This window comes from Papio anubis, chromosome 10, assembly GCF_008728515.1.
Source record: "Papio anubis isolate 15944 chromosome 10, Panubis1.0, whole genome shotgun sequence".
Taxonomy (NCBI): domain Eukaryota; kingdom Metazoa; phylum Chordata; class Mammalia; order Primates; family Cercopithecidae; genus Papio; species Papio anubis.
In genome coordinates this window covers 50,947,191-50,960,607 of record NC_044985.1, presented here as the reverse complement: position 1 = coordinate 50,960,607, position 13,417 = coordinate 50,947,191, and the positions used below count along the sequence as shown (strand labels likewise).

The following is a 13,417-nucleotide window of genomic DNA, read 5'->3' as shown; positions in this document are numbered from 1 at the left end:
GAACAGAGTGAGCATCTGGCATTTAAAATTGATTTAACTACTTTAATGTTAATTATTAGACTTTAGAACATACATAATTTTTTCTTCCCTTATTTTCCTCTAGTGAGAAAAGTTTTTACTCTACCTCCTTTTGCATGCAGGTCAATATTCTCCTTATAGAACTGAATAAATGCCACTTCAGAATTTTTTTTTGTTGAAATGCCACTTCAAATTTCAGTAATTTGAAAATGTTATACATTTAAGCTTGGTCTTACACTTAATATGTTTCTGTGTAAAGAAATGACTTTACCTTAACCTGCTTTGCTGGGGTTGTCATCTCTTTGTCAGAGTAAAGGATCTTTTCCTGGGCAGACTTTTCAAACTGCTCTTTTAACAACTTAGTTGAAACCTTTGGAATTTCTTCATCCTCAGGTGTATCAATGACTATAAACAGAAAAACACACCAGGGATACTATGTAATTACTAAAAATTATGTTTAAGAAGAAATTACGGCTGGGCATGGTGGCTCATGTCTGTAATCCCAATACTTCGGGAGGCTGAGGTGCAAAGATTACTTGAGCCCAAGAGTGTGAGACCAGCCTGGGCATCATAGCCAGACCCTGTCTCTACAAAAATTAAAAAAGACAAAATTATAACGCTATGGGAAACTTCTCACAATGTACATTAAGTAAAAAGATTCAAGGTACAAGCATACATATGGCATTATTTCATTATGTAATTTAGGAATATAGGAAGAACTATAGTAAGACAATACAGGAAGAAAAATGTTGGTTATCTCTGAATTTTCCAAATTTTCTACAAGCATGTTCTACTTTTATGCTCAGGAAAAAATAATAAAATGTATAAAACAAGAAAAAGAATTGCAGAAGACCTACTTTCTTAAGCAATAAAACCAAAATAAAGATATAGTCATGTAATCAAGTAAAGTTTTGGTCACAGCTGGCTTAAATTTTTTTTTTTTTTTTTTTTTTTTTTTTTTTAGCTCTTCAGGGTAGCAAAGCTCATTCCATTTTTATAGACAAGACAAACTATGTCCAGTCTTGTGCAAACTTGCACAAATTTGGCTGTAGTCTAATCTCATATCTACAGATTGGAGAGCTGGACTTAATAGTGCTTAAATCTGTTATTAAAATTAATTCAGTCTAGATAACAACTCTATTCTCAGGGAGCTTGATAAACATCAAGTTTTACTGTAGCTCCCTGAGGCAAAAAGGAATTCAGAGGTGGTTAGCTTTAAGGTTTAGAATGGATATATCATAGGATTGATGGCCAATAAACTAATTTAGAAACTTATTGCACCTATGCCCACAGGCAAAATCTAATTATTTGTAGAAATCCTATTCGGCATTCCCTGGAACCATGAGTCATAGTTACTAAAGTTACTCAGAGGGGAGGATTGTGCTTTGGAAGTTAGCCATTCAAACTCAAACACATCAATAGGAGAAAGGAGTATTGGAGCCAATAATGCCAGACTCTTACCTGTTTCCTGAACATATTGATGAAACTGAGATGCTTGGTTTATTTCCTTGGTGTGCTTTTCAAGATAAGAGACCTGTATTTAAAGATAATTTGAAAATAAATTGTTTTTAAGAAGTCAATTATCTCAAGAAGTATTATCATTTACAAATAATACTCTTCATTTTACAGTGATTTTCACCCAATACTTTAGTGTACATTGAAAGATGCTAATTAAACCCCTATCATTTATTTTAATACATAGAGTCACTTATAATAAAATATATTTGAATTGACGTCTAAAGTGCAATCATACTTTTATAGGGTGCCTATTTTACATTTACTTATTTATTTATTTTCTGAGATGGAGTCTCGCACTGTCACCTGGGCTGGAGTGCAATGGCGTGAACTCGGCTCACTGCAACCTTCGCCTCCTGGGTTCACGTGATTCTCATGCCTCAGCCTCCTGAGTAGCTGGGATTACAGGCACATACCAGCACATCTGGCTAAGTTTTTTTGTATTTTTAGTAGAGACGGGGTTTCACTACGTTGGCCAGACTGCTCTCGAACACCTGACCTCATGATCTGCCTGTCTCGGCCTCCCAAAGTGTTGGGATTGCAGGTGTGAGCCACCGCACCCAGCCCTATTTTACCTTTAAAAGAATTCCAACTTGAAAGTGGAGAAAGAAACACTGATAGGTATTGATGCTAGATACATAAGTAACAATAAATACAAACGCTTACAACAAAGTCATAATTTCCATACAGTACTGGAAAGTGTTTGAAAGTACTGCCTTTCTAAATAGTTACCATTTCTGTTCCATGAACATCAATTTTCTGTACTTTGGACCCTTCTTGTTCATTTCTTGCCAATTCCTGGCTGCTTTTTGAAGTGCCAACCTGGCTGCTATGAATTGCCTCCTGAAAGCAAACAGACAATGCCTTAAGAAAAGTAAAAATTTTAACTTTATTTGTGCAATTTCAGTGACAATTTCTGGAAAAAAATTGAGATTCTTTAGTATATTAGTTTTCTTGGCTGCTATAACAAATTACCACAAGTTTAGTGGCTTAAAACGGCATAATCTTAGGATCTTATACTTCTATAGGTCAGAAGCCCTGAATGAGTCTTCCTGGGTGTTGGTCGGTATCAGAAAGTATGCATTCTCTTCTGCAAGCTGGAGGGGACAATCCATTCCCTTGCCTTTTGCAGCTTCTAGAAGCTGCCCACTTTCCTGGGCTAATGGCCCTTGCCTCTATCAGACTGAGAACTTCTCATACTGCCATCTATCTGATACTGTCTTCCACTTTTAAGGACCCTTATGATTACATTGGACCAACCCAGATAAGTTAATATTATCTCATCGTCATAAAATCAACTAATTAGCAGCCTTCATTCCATCTGCATCTTAATTCTCCTTTGCCATGTAATTTAATGTATTCACAAATTCTGGGGATTGGGACATAGTTATATCTGGAGACCATTATTCTGCCTGCTACCCTTAGCATGCAAAAATGTTAATGATGCATTACCCAGTATGAGAAAGATGAGCCTGAAAAATATATATATGTATTTTTGTTGTTGTTTACAAGTCACATTTTTATGTTACAAAAAGACATACTAGTCTTCAAATTGGCCATCCAGTATGATGACATATCCAGAGTTCAGTTGAAGAATATAACCATTAAATGTATCCAATATAGATTATTATGCTAGTTTATGTCTCCCTATCTTCACATGTGGAACTACTCTTGATTTTGGTTAAGTTAGAATGGTTGACCCTGAATGAATTGCAAACTTGGAGCTCCTATTAATTTTGGTGATCCACTCCTGCTTTTACCACAGAATGTGATTCTGACACAAGTATATGATTGATTGATTGATTGATATGATGAAGCAGTTAGCATACTGCTAAAAATCTTAACATCCAAAAATAAGGATACAGACAGATGACTCTTTACAATAACATGTTTTTGAATGTGACTGAAGGTGGGACTTCACTTTTATCTTGATATCCAAATGAATAATAAATACTATTTTTGAGATTTGACTTTTAAAAATTTGTCTTAGTACAGAATAGTCAAGTGAGCAAGGGTATATTATCATTATTAATTAAAATAGTATTACTAAAATGTTTTTTGCAGTAAGTTAAAAAACTTTATACTATCAAATCCCAATCTCTTAAACTAATAATAAGTATAAAATTAATGCCAGTAGATGAATGAGAATTTTCCCCTCAAGGGTATTTGTTATACAGGGTTTAAAGTCTCATCAACCAAGGAGCAGTTAGTCATGTAGTTAGAGATGTTATAGTACAATCTGATCTTATTATGCTTTTCTAGGAAGGAGAATTAAGAAAAAAAAAGTTGAGGGCTTCCTAGAAGTCCTACATAAAACCAAAGACAAAATATGGACTTACACTTTTAAATGTAGATTGTACCTCATTAAATTGAAGACCACTGTAATTTCTTTTCTTTTTTTTTTTTTTTTTTTTTTTGTATTTTTTTAGTAGAGACGGGGTTTCACCGTGTTAGCCAGGATGGTCTCAATCTCCCGACCTCGTGATCCGCCCGTCTTGGCCTCCCAAAGTGTTGGGATTACAGGCTTGAGCCACCGCGCCCGGCTTGTAATTTCTTTTCCAAGCAGAATGCTTCCTAGGCCTAGTTAATAATCCACATATTTCAAATGATATTTGGTAACATGTTTAACACACAGTTTGTGCTAAGGAAAAGTTCACATAATGAATAAGTGAGGAGAGTACACATGAATAAGATAGCAAACTTTCAGTAATACAGTAATTCTATTCAAACACCTACTTGCGAGGAATTTTCTCAAAATTGAGGATAGAACAATGAACAAAATGCTTTAGTTTCTTGAGAAGGAGCATAGAAAATGAATAATCCATATTCATTCCTTCAAGTTCAAAGAATCAGAATTCCATATAATAAGATGCCTTGCATAATCAAGTTTTATTTGAGGCTACCAATAGCATTGTGCTGGAGAGAGCAATAACAATCATTGACCACTGCAGATATAAAAAAAAATGCATGGGCACTAATGACAGCTCTTTACATCTGTGACAAGTCTTTCCATCTATTAGGCATATAATGGGAATATTCTATGGCTTTCTCATGCACACGCTGAGAAATAGGAGTACTAATTAAACAGACAGTGAAGTAGCAAAGGAGAATGCGCACCTGATCAGAACCAAGGTCCCTCTGAGGGGCACCGTGATCATTTCTATAGAATCATGTCTCTGCCTAGAGGCCTACATGCCCGCTGTGGCCTAGAGACATGCTTTTTTTGGACCACACAGTGATTTTAAAGTTTTGAATTAGGTAACATCTACAAAAATAAAAAATTCTTTCTGCTTTTAAAAACTCTGAAGACATGGTAACACTGTGTTCATATTCCAACATGGCAGAGTCTGGCTTTTAGTTGGGCATATACCTTTTAGTTGGCCACCATCACTATTATTTGCTAATATTTAAGAGCAAGTTGACATTTAAAAAAAAAAAAGCAACAAAACTTGTCTGGTACCCATGGAAATTTGAGTTTCAGATACCTGTCACCAATCTGAAAGAGTAGAGTTAGTGACATAAATCTCTGTATTAAGAAAAATGCAAAATATTTGGAATAGAAAAACTATAAATACATGTAATTTTGACACATATTTTGAAAGTTATTTTCTGGGACAAACACTTTATAGTTAATGTGTATCTACTTGAGTAAAAACAATCTATGCCTATCATCTATAAATATATTTTCTTGTAGGAAATGACACAAAATAAACAGTACAAATGTAATAAATTTTGTTTAAAGTTGTAAGTTTCTACTTCAGCATTTATGTGCTATTTCCAAATAGAACTGTAATTGCCACACTAGTTTGGTATGTTAGCATCAATGCATCAATTTTACTGCCCCCTGGTTGCTGTAACTTACATAAAATACTCCTTAAAATATCCCAAGCTTTTGTTTCTACCATTTACTGTTTCAAATTTTGCAACTAGTTTAGTTTGGATTTAAAACCGACTTTCTTTCTAATTGTTGGTATCTATAGAGTATAGGGTTAGGTAAAAAGTTGGATCATCATAATGCTCAGGCAGAAATCAAATTAAATAAAATGTTATAAACAACTCTGGTCAGATCACCATGCATAAATTTACACCAATAATTCATAAAATTTGTTGCTGAAAATTAAATTTAAATATAGACCAGTCTGCAAGAGACAAATGCTATTTTGTTCACAGGTCAGTTAACCAGTAGTCAGGAATGGGAGATTAGTCCTAACCCTCTCCTTTACTAGGTATGTTGTATTCTTGGGAAAATCATGAAATCATACTTAAACTCAGGTCTTTCATCTCATGAGGCATTAAAGGAAAGGAAAAGAGATAATCTATGTGCTCTAACTTTGAAATCTAAAAAAGAAAATGCAGTACAACAGCAAGACAATATTATGGTGTTTGCATAGCTCACATCAGTCTGATGTGAGCTTATATATTAACCAACTATGTCACAAAAATCTATTGTTGATATGCACATCTTCCAAGGAGATTTATCTTGCACAGGAAAGAGTTCGTATCCTGCCTATTCAACTTTTCATTTTTATATCACTATAGGGAAAGACATTGTAAATTTCCCAATAAAATTGCAAAGTCATTCTAGTGCAATGAGTAAGGAAAAAGGACAGGCGTTTTAAATTTTTTTTTTTTTTTTTATGGCGACTCACTATTATTGTGACTCTTGGAAGTATATCTAATAGAAAAACACATGGGGAAAGATTGGCAGAATAGTAGATGGTAACTGCTTCACTAGTGTGGAAAAAACAGAAGTTCATATTCAATGCCAGTAATATAGCATTTTCACTAATCTCATTTTTAATAAAACTAGAAAAAGTTATGATACATTCATGTTATTTATGTCTTTGTCAAACAGACATAAACAATACCAAAAACGGCTGTTCATCTGAGCAAAAATGTCAGTGGATTCAAGCTTTGAAAGAATAATCAGTTTATTTTTCTTTTAAGTGATGAGCATAACAATTTGTGGGTTACCATTGTATTTGTCGGGATTTAGATATATTAAAATTCAAACATTGAATTTTTTCCTTTTTCTCTGAGGTTTCTCTTTTTATTTTTATTAATTTTCCCTTAAAAATTACAATATACAACTTGACATCTCTAAGGTGTGAGCTTTATATAAAGGCTTTTCCACATTCATTATACCCTCTTAAAGACTAAGCTCAAAAATTACTTTCTTTTTGAAACCTTTCCTGACTTCTACACAGGATGCACTATTCTTGCTTTTTCTATTCCTGTGATATTAGCATACATCTGTATTATCTACCTATCACATTTCACAGTCATCATTTGCTAATATGATCCTCTCCTTTAACTGAACTGTGTCTGTCACATACATCCTCAAATCCCAATGATTAGCTTCCAGGCACACAGTAGGTATCCAGTAAAACATCAAGGAGTAAACACATGGGCAAATACAGTAGTCACTTTTTTTAGTAGTGTGAAAATTTTATAATTTTTAATCTGCTTTGAAAATTGAGATTCCAAATTCTTACACATAACCCTATGATTTCGTTTTGTTGTCGTTTGGTTGTTCATCCCTTTGACACTAGCAATAATATGTCAGTCACTTTACAAAGTGCACTCAGAAAGAGGAGTCTCTTCACAGATGTTCATAGATGTGATCAGAACATCTATGGAAAAATATGTGCAATGCTGTGATACTGTAAAGCGTAGCTGACACCATCAGAGAGAGGAGAAGTCTGTACCAAGACAGCAATAAATACACTAGAAGCCCAGATCCCACCATTATGCAATATATTCATGTAACAAAACATGTACATGTACCCTCCTGAATCTAAAATAAAAAATATGTATACAAAGAGAGCAAACACACACAAAGAGGTAAGGATTCTTTCAACATAGGAAAGTAAAAAGATATTCATAATGCTAAACAAACTAGTTTGTATGTTTTTTTGTGAATTGTTATTCACTGAGTTAATGGATCTGACATGTTGTCAAAGATCATGTAGAAACTGCAGTGGGATGCATTGGGCAGAATTACTATGACATTGAATAACTATGCTGAGATATTTATGATGACACTGAAAGACAATGATTTATCCTCATTTTTTAATTTATAAAAATAAGAAAATAACATTAAGGGAAAAGAAGAGTTAACGCAATTCCAAGTCCTAATTCTTTATGTGACTCAATATACTCAGCAAAGAAGGCTCCAGTTTTACTTAATTCAACAGTAGCTCTGCTAAAGTTTTAGGAGTATGCTAGTTGGATTATTAGCTCTAAACATTCAAAACATTTTAATGTAGTGATTTTTTTCTTTGAAAGCGCTAAATTTTTAAACACGAGTGACCTTGTAGAGCTTCACTCATGCATTTCTTTATTCAAACAACAGTTATTGAACATTGGCTATCTCAATGGCATTGGGCTAGGCATTATCAGTATTGTTTAATACATTTCTGTGCTCGTATCTCTTATCTATGCAATATATGTAAATATATATATATATTTAATGATACAAAAAGGCTCAGTTAGCTTGAAATTCCCTTGAAACAAGAATGCTAAATATATACCAAAGCATGAATTATGCAGATTTATTGCATAAATTTCTGAGAGAAGTGTTATTCCATTAATTTTAACTCTTCTTTGACTAAAAACAATTATGCTTTGGTAATATTTAGCTAGAAAGAGCAAAGAATCATTTTTAATAAAGAAAATAATTGGTTTAAAAGTACAAAATTTTGCTGTCATGAAAGGGAGGATTCTGAATAAGCAATGCTAGTTTTAGCAGCTAGAACTCTGACTGTCTTCTCCTGCTCTAAAAGTATTATTTATAGGGCTGTATTCCAGAGGCCCAAAACGCTGAAGATTCATAAAAAGAACATATAAAAGATGCACTCTCAACTGAGTCGTCAAACATATTAGTCATATAAATAACAATATTCATTTGACAAACTAAAAATGCAGCTTACATAAAGACATTCAATTCACAATAAAGAATGCATTTCAGAAGTTTTATGAAGATGTATATTAAAGATATATATGTATATAATATTTCATTCCAACATAGACACAAAGAATCTTAAAACCAGAGACACTAGGATATAAATAAACATAAATGTCCAACAAGAGGTTGAAACTTAAGAGTCTTACAGGGAAGTGAAAATACAGATAAGAAGTTTACAAAAAGAATAAAATATTCTAAAGAAAAAAAAATAGAGGTAACATGTGTCCTATGCTAACTAATACCAACCAAAATTGAGAAACAGAACTCTACCTCTTGATTACCATCCCTTCCTCACCAATATCCAACTGATTTCTATGCCCTACCAATGCTGTCTATTGCAATTTAAATGACCCTTGAGTCTGTGCCCTCTTTACCCTAGAATTTCTGACCCATTTAAGTCCTCACATATTTAATCTGGACTATTTCAGTAGTCTCCTAATTTATCTTCTTCCATCTCACCTTAACCTGTTTGTATCAATCTTATACAGCCAGAATAATCTTTGTTAAAGACATATCTAGTCATCTTACTCTCCTGTTTAAATTGCTTCAATGACTCTTGATTGCCTTAGAAGAAAGTAAAAGTTCTTTAAGATGACATAAAATTTTGTTTATTATCTGGCCTTTGCCAAAATCTCCAGCTTTATGCCTCAGTTATTCCTCACTACACTCACAAATATATCATGCTGTTTTACCTTTTACACAAATTGTCCCTTTGCCTAGAATGCATTCTATATGCATGAAAAATTATTTCAAGTCTCAGCTGAAGCATTCTCCCTTCTCAGATGTCTTTCTTGACCCTCTTTCACCTGAACTAAAGTTTATCACAACTTTCTGGGGTTCCAATGAGCCTCATTTATATTTTCTGTCATAGAATTGGACACATTGCACTTGTAATTATTTGTTCTCGATCTGTCTCTCTAACAGAGTCAGTTCCTTGAGTGCAAAACAATGTCATACATATAACTGAATCTTTTGTGCCTAACATATGGTAGGTGCCTAATGATTATCAGCTGCTTAGAAAAGTACATAAATATAAGGCCCAGCCTCTAGAGTCAGCCTTCCTGGGTTAGTATCACATTTGCTCACTTTTCTTGGAAAAGTTACTTAGGCCTCCCATGCATCCATTTCTTGTTCAAATAACCAAATAATAATACTGCCTATCTCAGAAGGTTGTTGTGAAGAAGAAATAAGTTAATATATTTTTAAAAACCTGGCTCACAAGTGCTACAAATACCAAAGTGTTTGGTATCTTTACTTAACAAATATTTATTGCACACTTGTTTCAGACATTTTCCTAGCAATTCAGGATTTAGTAGTAAGCAAGGCCCTCCAAAAGACTGAGTAAAACTGGAGTTCAGCTACATTAATGAATTTTACCGGAGAATTTCACTGTAGAATTAAGTCCGAAACTAAACAAGAAACAAATCTTCCAATAGGTACATTTTTTGTCTCCACCAGAGAAGGAGTAGATTTAGGGGGGTTACTCAAAGGGAGAAGGAAAAAGGAGCCTGTATGTATGGTGACACTTCCAAACCATTCTGGCTCCTGACACATGGAAATATTCTGTAGAGATATAGCCAGAGAGTGGGTTTGTGATCCCCTATCCAATTTATTTACACTTCATCTTTCATGAACTCATACCTAGTGAACAGTCAATTCATTATGATTTAATCTATTATTACACAATTCTTTCCAGGATTCTTCTTTGCCTAAAAGGTAGTGTTGTATGATTCCCATTTTGACAGTAAAAAGCATTAAGATTTGTAGATAATGTATCTTTATATCAGTCACAGCTCCCAAATTCAAGCATTGGAGTCTGACTGATTTAAACAGAAAAGGGAATTTATTGAAGAGGCATTGGGTGGTAGGGGTGGAGAGTGTATCTCAAGAAATCTCCAGGAAACTGGAAAATAAGACTTGCAGGGTTTGTACCCAGTAACAGTACAGAATATAGTTGCAGAGACATCTGGTAAACATACCCTGGTTGCTGCCACCGGCCTCAGACTCATTCAGTGACAATGCCACCAAGAGCGTGTACTGGATGTTGTTTCTGAAATACTTACAAACTTATTGAAATTGCAGTAATCTCCTGCCAACAGCCATCACCAAAATTGATTATCTATGGTCCCTGCTTCTCATGTCACTAACTCTTATGCAAAACCTAAGATGGAGGTGATCAGTACAGCCTTGTTCGCACACCTGGGTCCTAGACATTAGCAAAGCTAGGAGAGTGAGTGTATGGTATTTGCAATTTCTCTTAGTGGTGGCTGGTTCTACCTCATTGGGTGGTAGAATAGAAAATAGTTTTGATGTAAAAAAAAGAAAACTGTCCATTAGTCTTCCTAAGAAATATTCTTTATGAACACTGAGATCTTCTTAACCAAATAGAAACCAGTTAAAAGCACAAGAAAAGGGGTGCCACGCATTTCTGACAATAGATAACATAGTAGAAAGCACTATCCAAATCTTACTAAAAAAACTGATTTGGGCTTATTTTTTGGTAACGTATGTTTCATGAGACGTTACAAGGACATGTAGGAAGACTTTGAGACAGTGTAGTTTTCCTGTTAAGGGTATCATAAAGAGTTGCTGTTATACTGAATTATACAGACCTCCCTCTCTCTTTCACTGTCCCTTTGAGTCTTTATGGCCATCAGTCCTTTTCACTGGGAGAGATGACATTTTAAATCCTTATATAAAATCCAAACAAGAAGGAAGAAAATTAATAAAACAGATCTGGCTTGGATCCAAGCATTGCAAGGTTATCTGCACAAACATGGTATCACAGGGCAATTATTAATTATGACAAAAATGATAACTTGTGTTTTCTTTAAAATAAAGAAAATGAGGAAAACTGAAAAGGTAATAATTTGTAATTGCACTAATGATTGTATCTACGAGCAACTAGGGGAGTGAAAAGAGATTGGAGTGGTAGGACTGTTGGGTTATGGCCAAAATTCATCATCGGTTCAAGTAAGAAATCATGTAAATAAGTCATAACTAATTTCAGTCTCAGTAAACTGCTAGTAAACTGCTGGGACAAAGGCTGGGGGAGCACTGAAGGAGACAAGAAGGGCTACCATTGATCAAGTGTTGTTAAGTCTCAGGAAAAGTAAAGTACAAGGCCCTTTACAGTTGAATAACGTCAAATTTCTTTAAGGCTCTTCCATGCTAGCATTCTACATGTTGATTTCAAATGAATTTAACCAGTAAAAGTGGTTTAGGGAAGAATGCTATGTAAGTTTTTAAAATATCAAAGATACATCGTGAATATGGTGTACTAGAATCCCATCAACAAGATATTTTGAATTAATATTTTTAACACCTAAAGTCAATAAGTGATGCATTCAACATGCATTTGTGAGGTATTTAGCATATAGACTTGATGGTACTATTTCTTATTATCATAATTCCTTATGTAAAAATGAAAGGCCTACGTTTTGAGGAAAGGAAGGAAAAGGAGTTCAGGGAAGAAATGAAAACTTCTCTCTTGATCTCAACAATGAAAAAAGAAAAAGAAACTATGATGGGGGGCGGTATTTATTTACAGCGTTAGAATGCTGATACAAAGTGTTTATGGTAAAAAGATTCACAAAATGAACCCCAGCCTAAAGTACTGACTTCATTGAAGTCCCAACAATCTCTCTCAATGTTTTTAAGCACTGCTATATGTTGAATTGCTATTAGATTATTGTAATTTGTACTCTGAGGAAAAGGAATAAATTTCAAATGCCACAGAAGGGTGTACCAATATCTCTAGAGGGCACTGATATTCACCCAAAGGTAAGCAAGTTTGACTGAGCTCTTGGCTCCCCATCTGGTATCCATCTAGTGGTAGGTACATAATGTGTACTGTCCTTCTCAAAGAGTGAGAAACGAAGTGGCCTCCACTCATTCCTGAAGAGGTGAACAATTTCCTCCTTTCCATGCCTAAGTAGATACCCAGGAGCGAAGGATAAAGAACAAATCCAACAAAAAGCTCCTAGAAGAAGATGTAACCTCATTCCTTATTCTGTGTTGTTAAGATCTATGATGAAGCTAGGCAAAAATGAAGTTACCCGAACATATGTCTACAATAGCATGGCTCTAAGGACAGAACTTCTTAATGCCTCTTACTTTTCCCAAGCCTTGTGTTCTTCCAGTTTTTTTAGCATGATAATTTGTTTGTAATTATGCAAATTAATAACTAAATGAACATCAGAAAGAATAGAGAAGCTTGATTCAAACCAATCATTTTCAAAGACCCACGAAGATGGGTTTATTTTGAGAAATACAGACCCAGAAGAAGCAGAAAGAGCTAATAATATCTTCTGTCAAGTACTAACAAAAAGCACCCATTTTCGTAAAAGTAACTATGTGGCAAAAGCATTTTGCAGATTTCACTAAGTTCTACAAGCATAATGAGTCTATAACATTAATGATTTCTTTTGTTGTTATATCTTTCCTTGATACTGACAAACTAGCAAAATCTAAGAAGTTAAAATTTTGTGGCTTGCCATTTCATTATAGCAATTTGAAAATAGAGTAAATTTAATTAGCATATTAGAATATATTGTCTAAACACTTGAGAATTCTATTTAATATAGTTATACAAAAAGATCTGCTTTTATATTGTTAAGCTAATATGAGCCTTCAGATAGAAGGGGCAATAGAAAAATGTCTCTTCTGTTTCAACTTTCCCTAGATGTACACTCCCTCTGATCAAAGAAAATATAAAATTCCATTATGTCAAAAGATCTCTATTTTACATCGTTATTAACATCAAATACTTCTTGAGATCACCTAATTAAGTTTGGAAGAAACTCTTGTTGTGACCTTTTGTCTTTGGGGAAAAGGGTCTACGTGCCATTTCCTCAACAACTCAGGGCCTTGTAATGAGAACAGCAGCACTCCTTTTTCCCCAAAGCAACCCCAATT

At 34.2% G+C, this 13,417-nt stretch overlaps 1 protein-coding gene across 9 annotated transcripts in view; it reads right to left on the bottom strand.

The window, feature by feature from the left end:
* Positions 1-13,417, bottom strand: part of XIRP2 (xin actin binding repeat containing 2) — a 597,703-nt gene that overhangs the window by 17,825 nt on the left and 566,461 nt on the right. For all 9 annotated transcript variants that reach the window (XM_021924350.2, XM_003907567.5, XM_021924351.2 and 6 more), the window contains 3 exons: positions 2,266-2,376; positions 1,480-1,552; positions 290-423 (listed from right to left, as the gene is read on the bottom strand). In XM_021924350.2, coding sequence (XP_021780042.2) covers positions 290-423; positions 1,480-1,552; positions 2,266-2,376 — 318 coding nt within the window. The remainder of the gene's footprint in view (positions 1-289; positions 424-1,479; positions 1,553-2,265; positions 2,377-13,417) is intronic.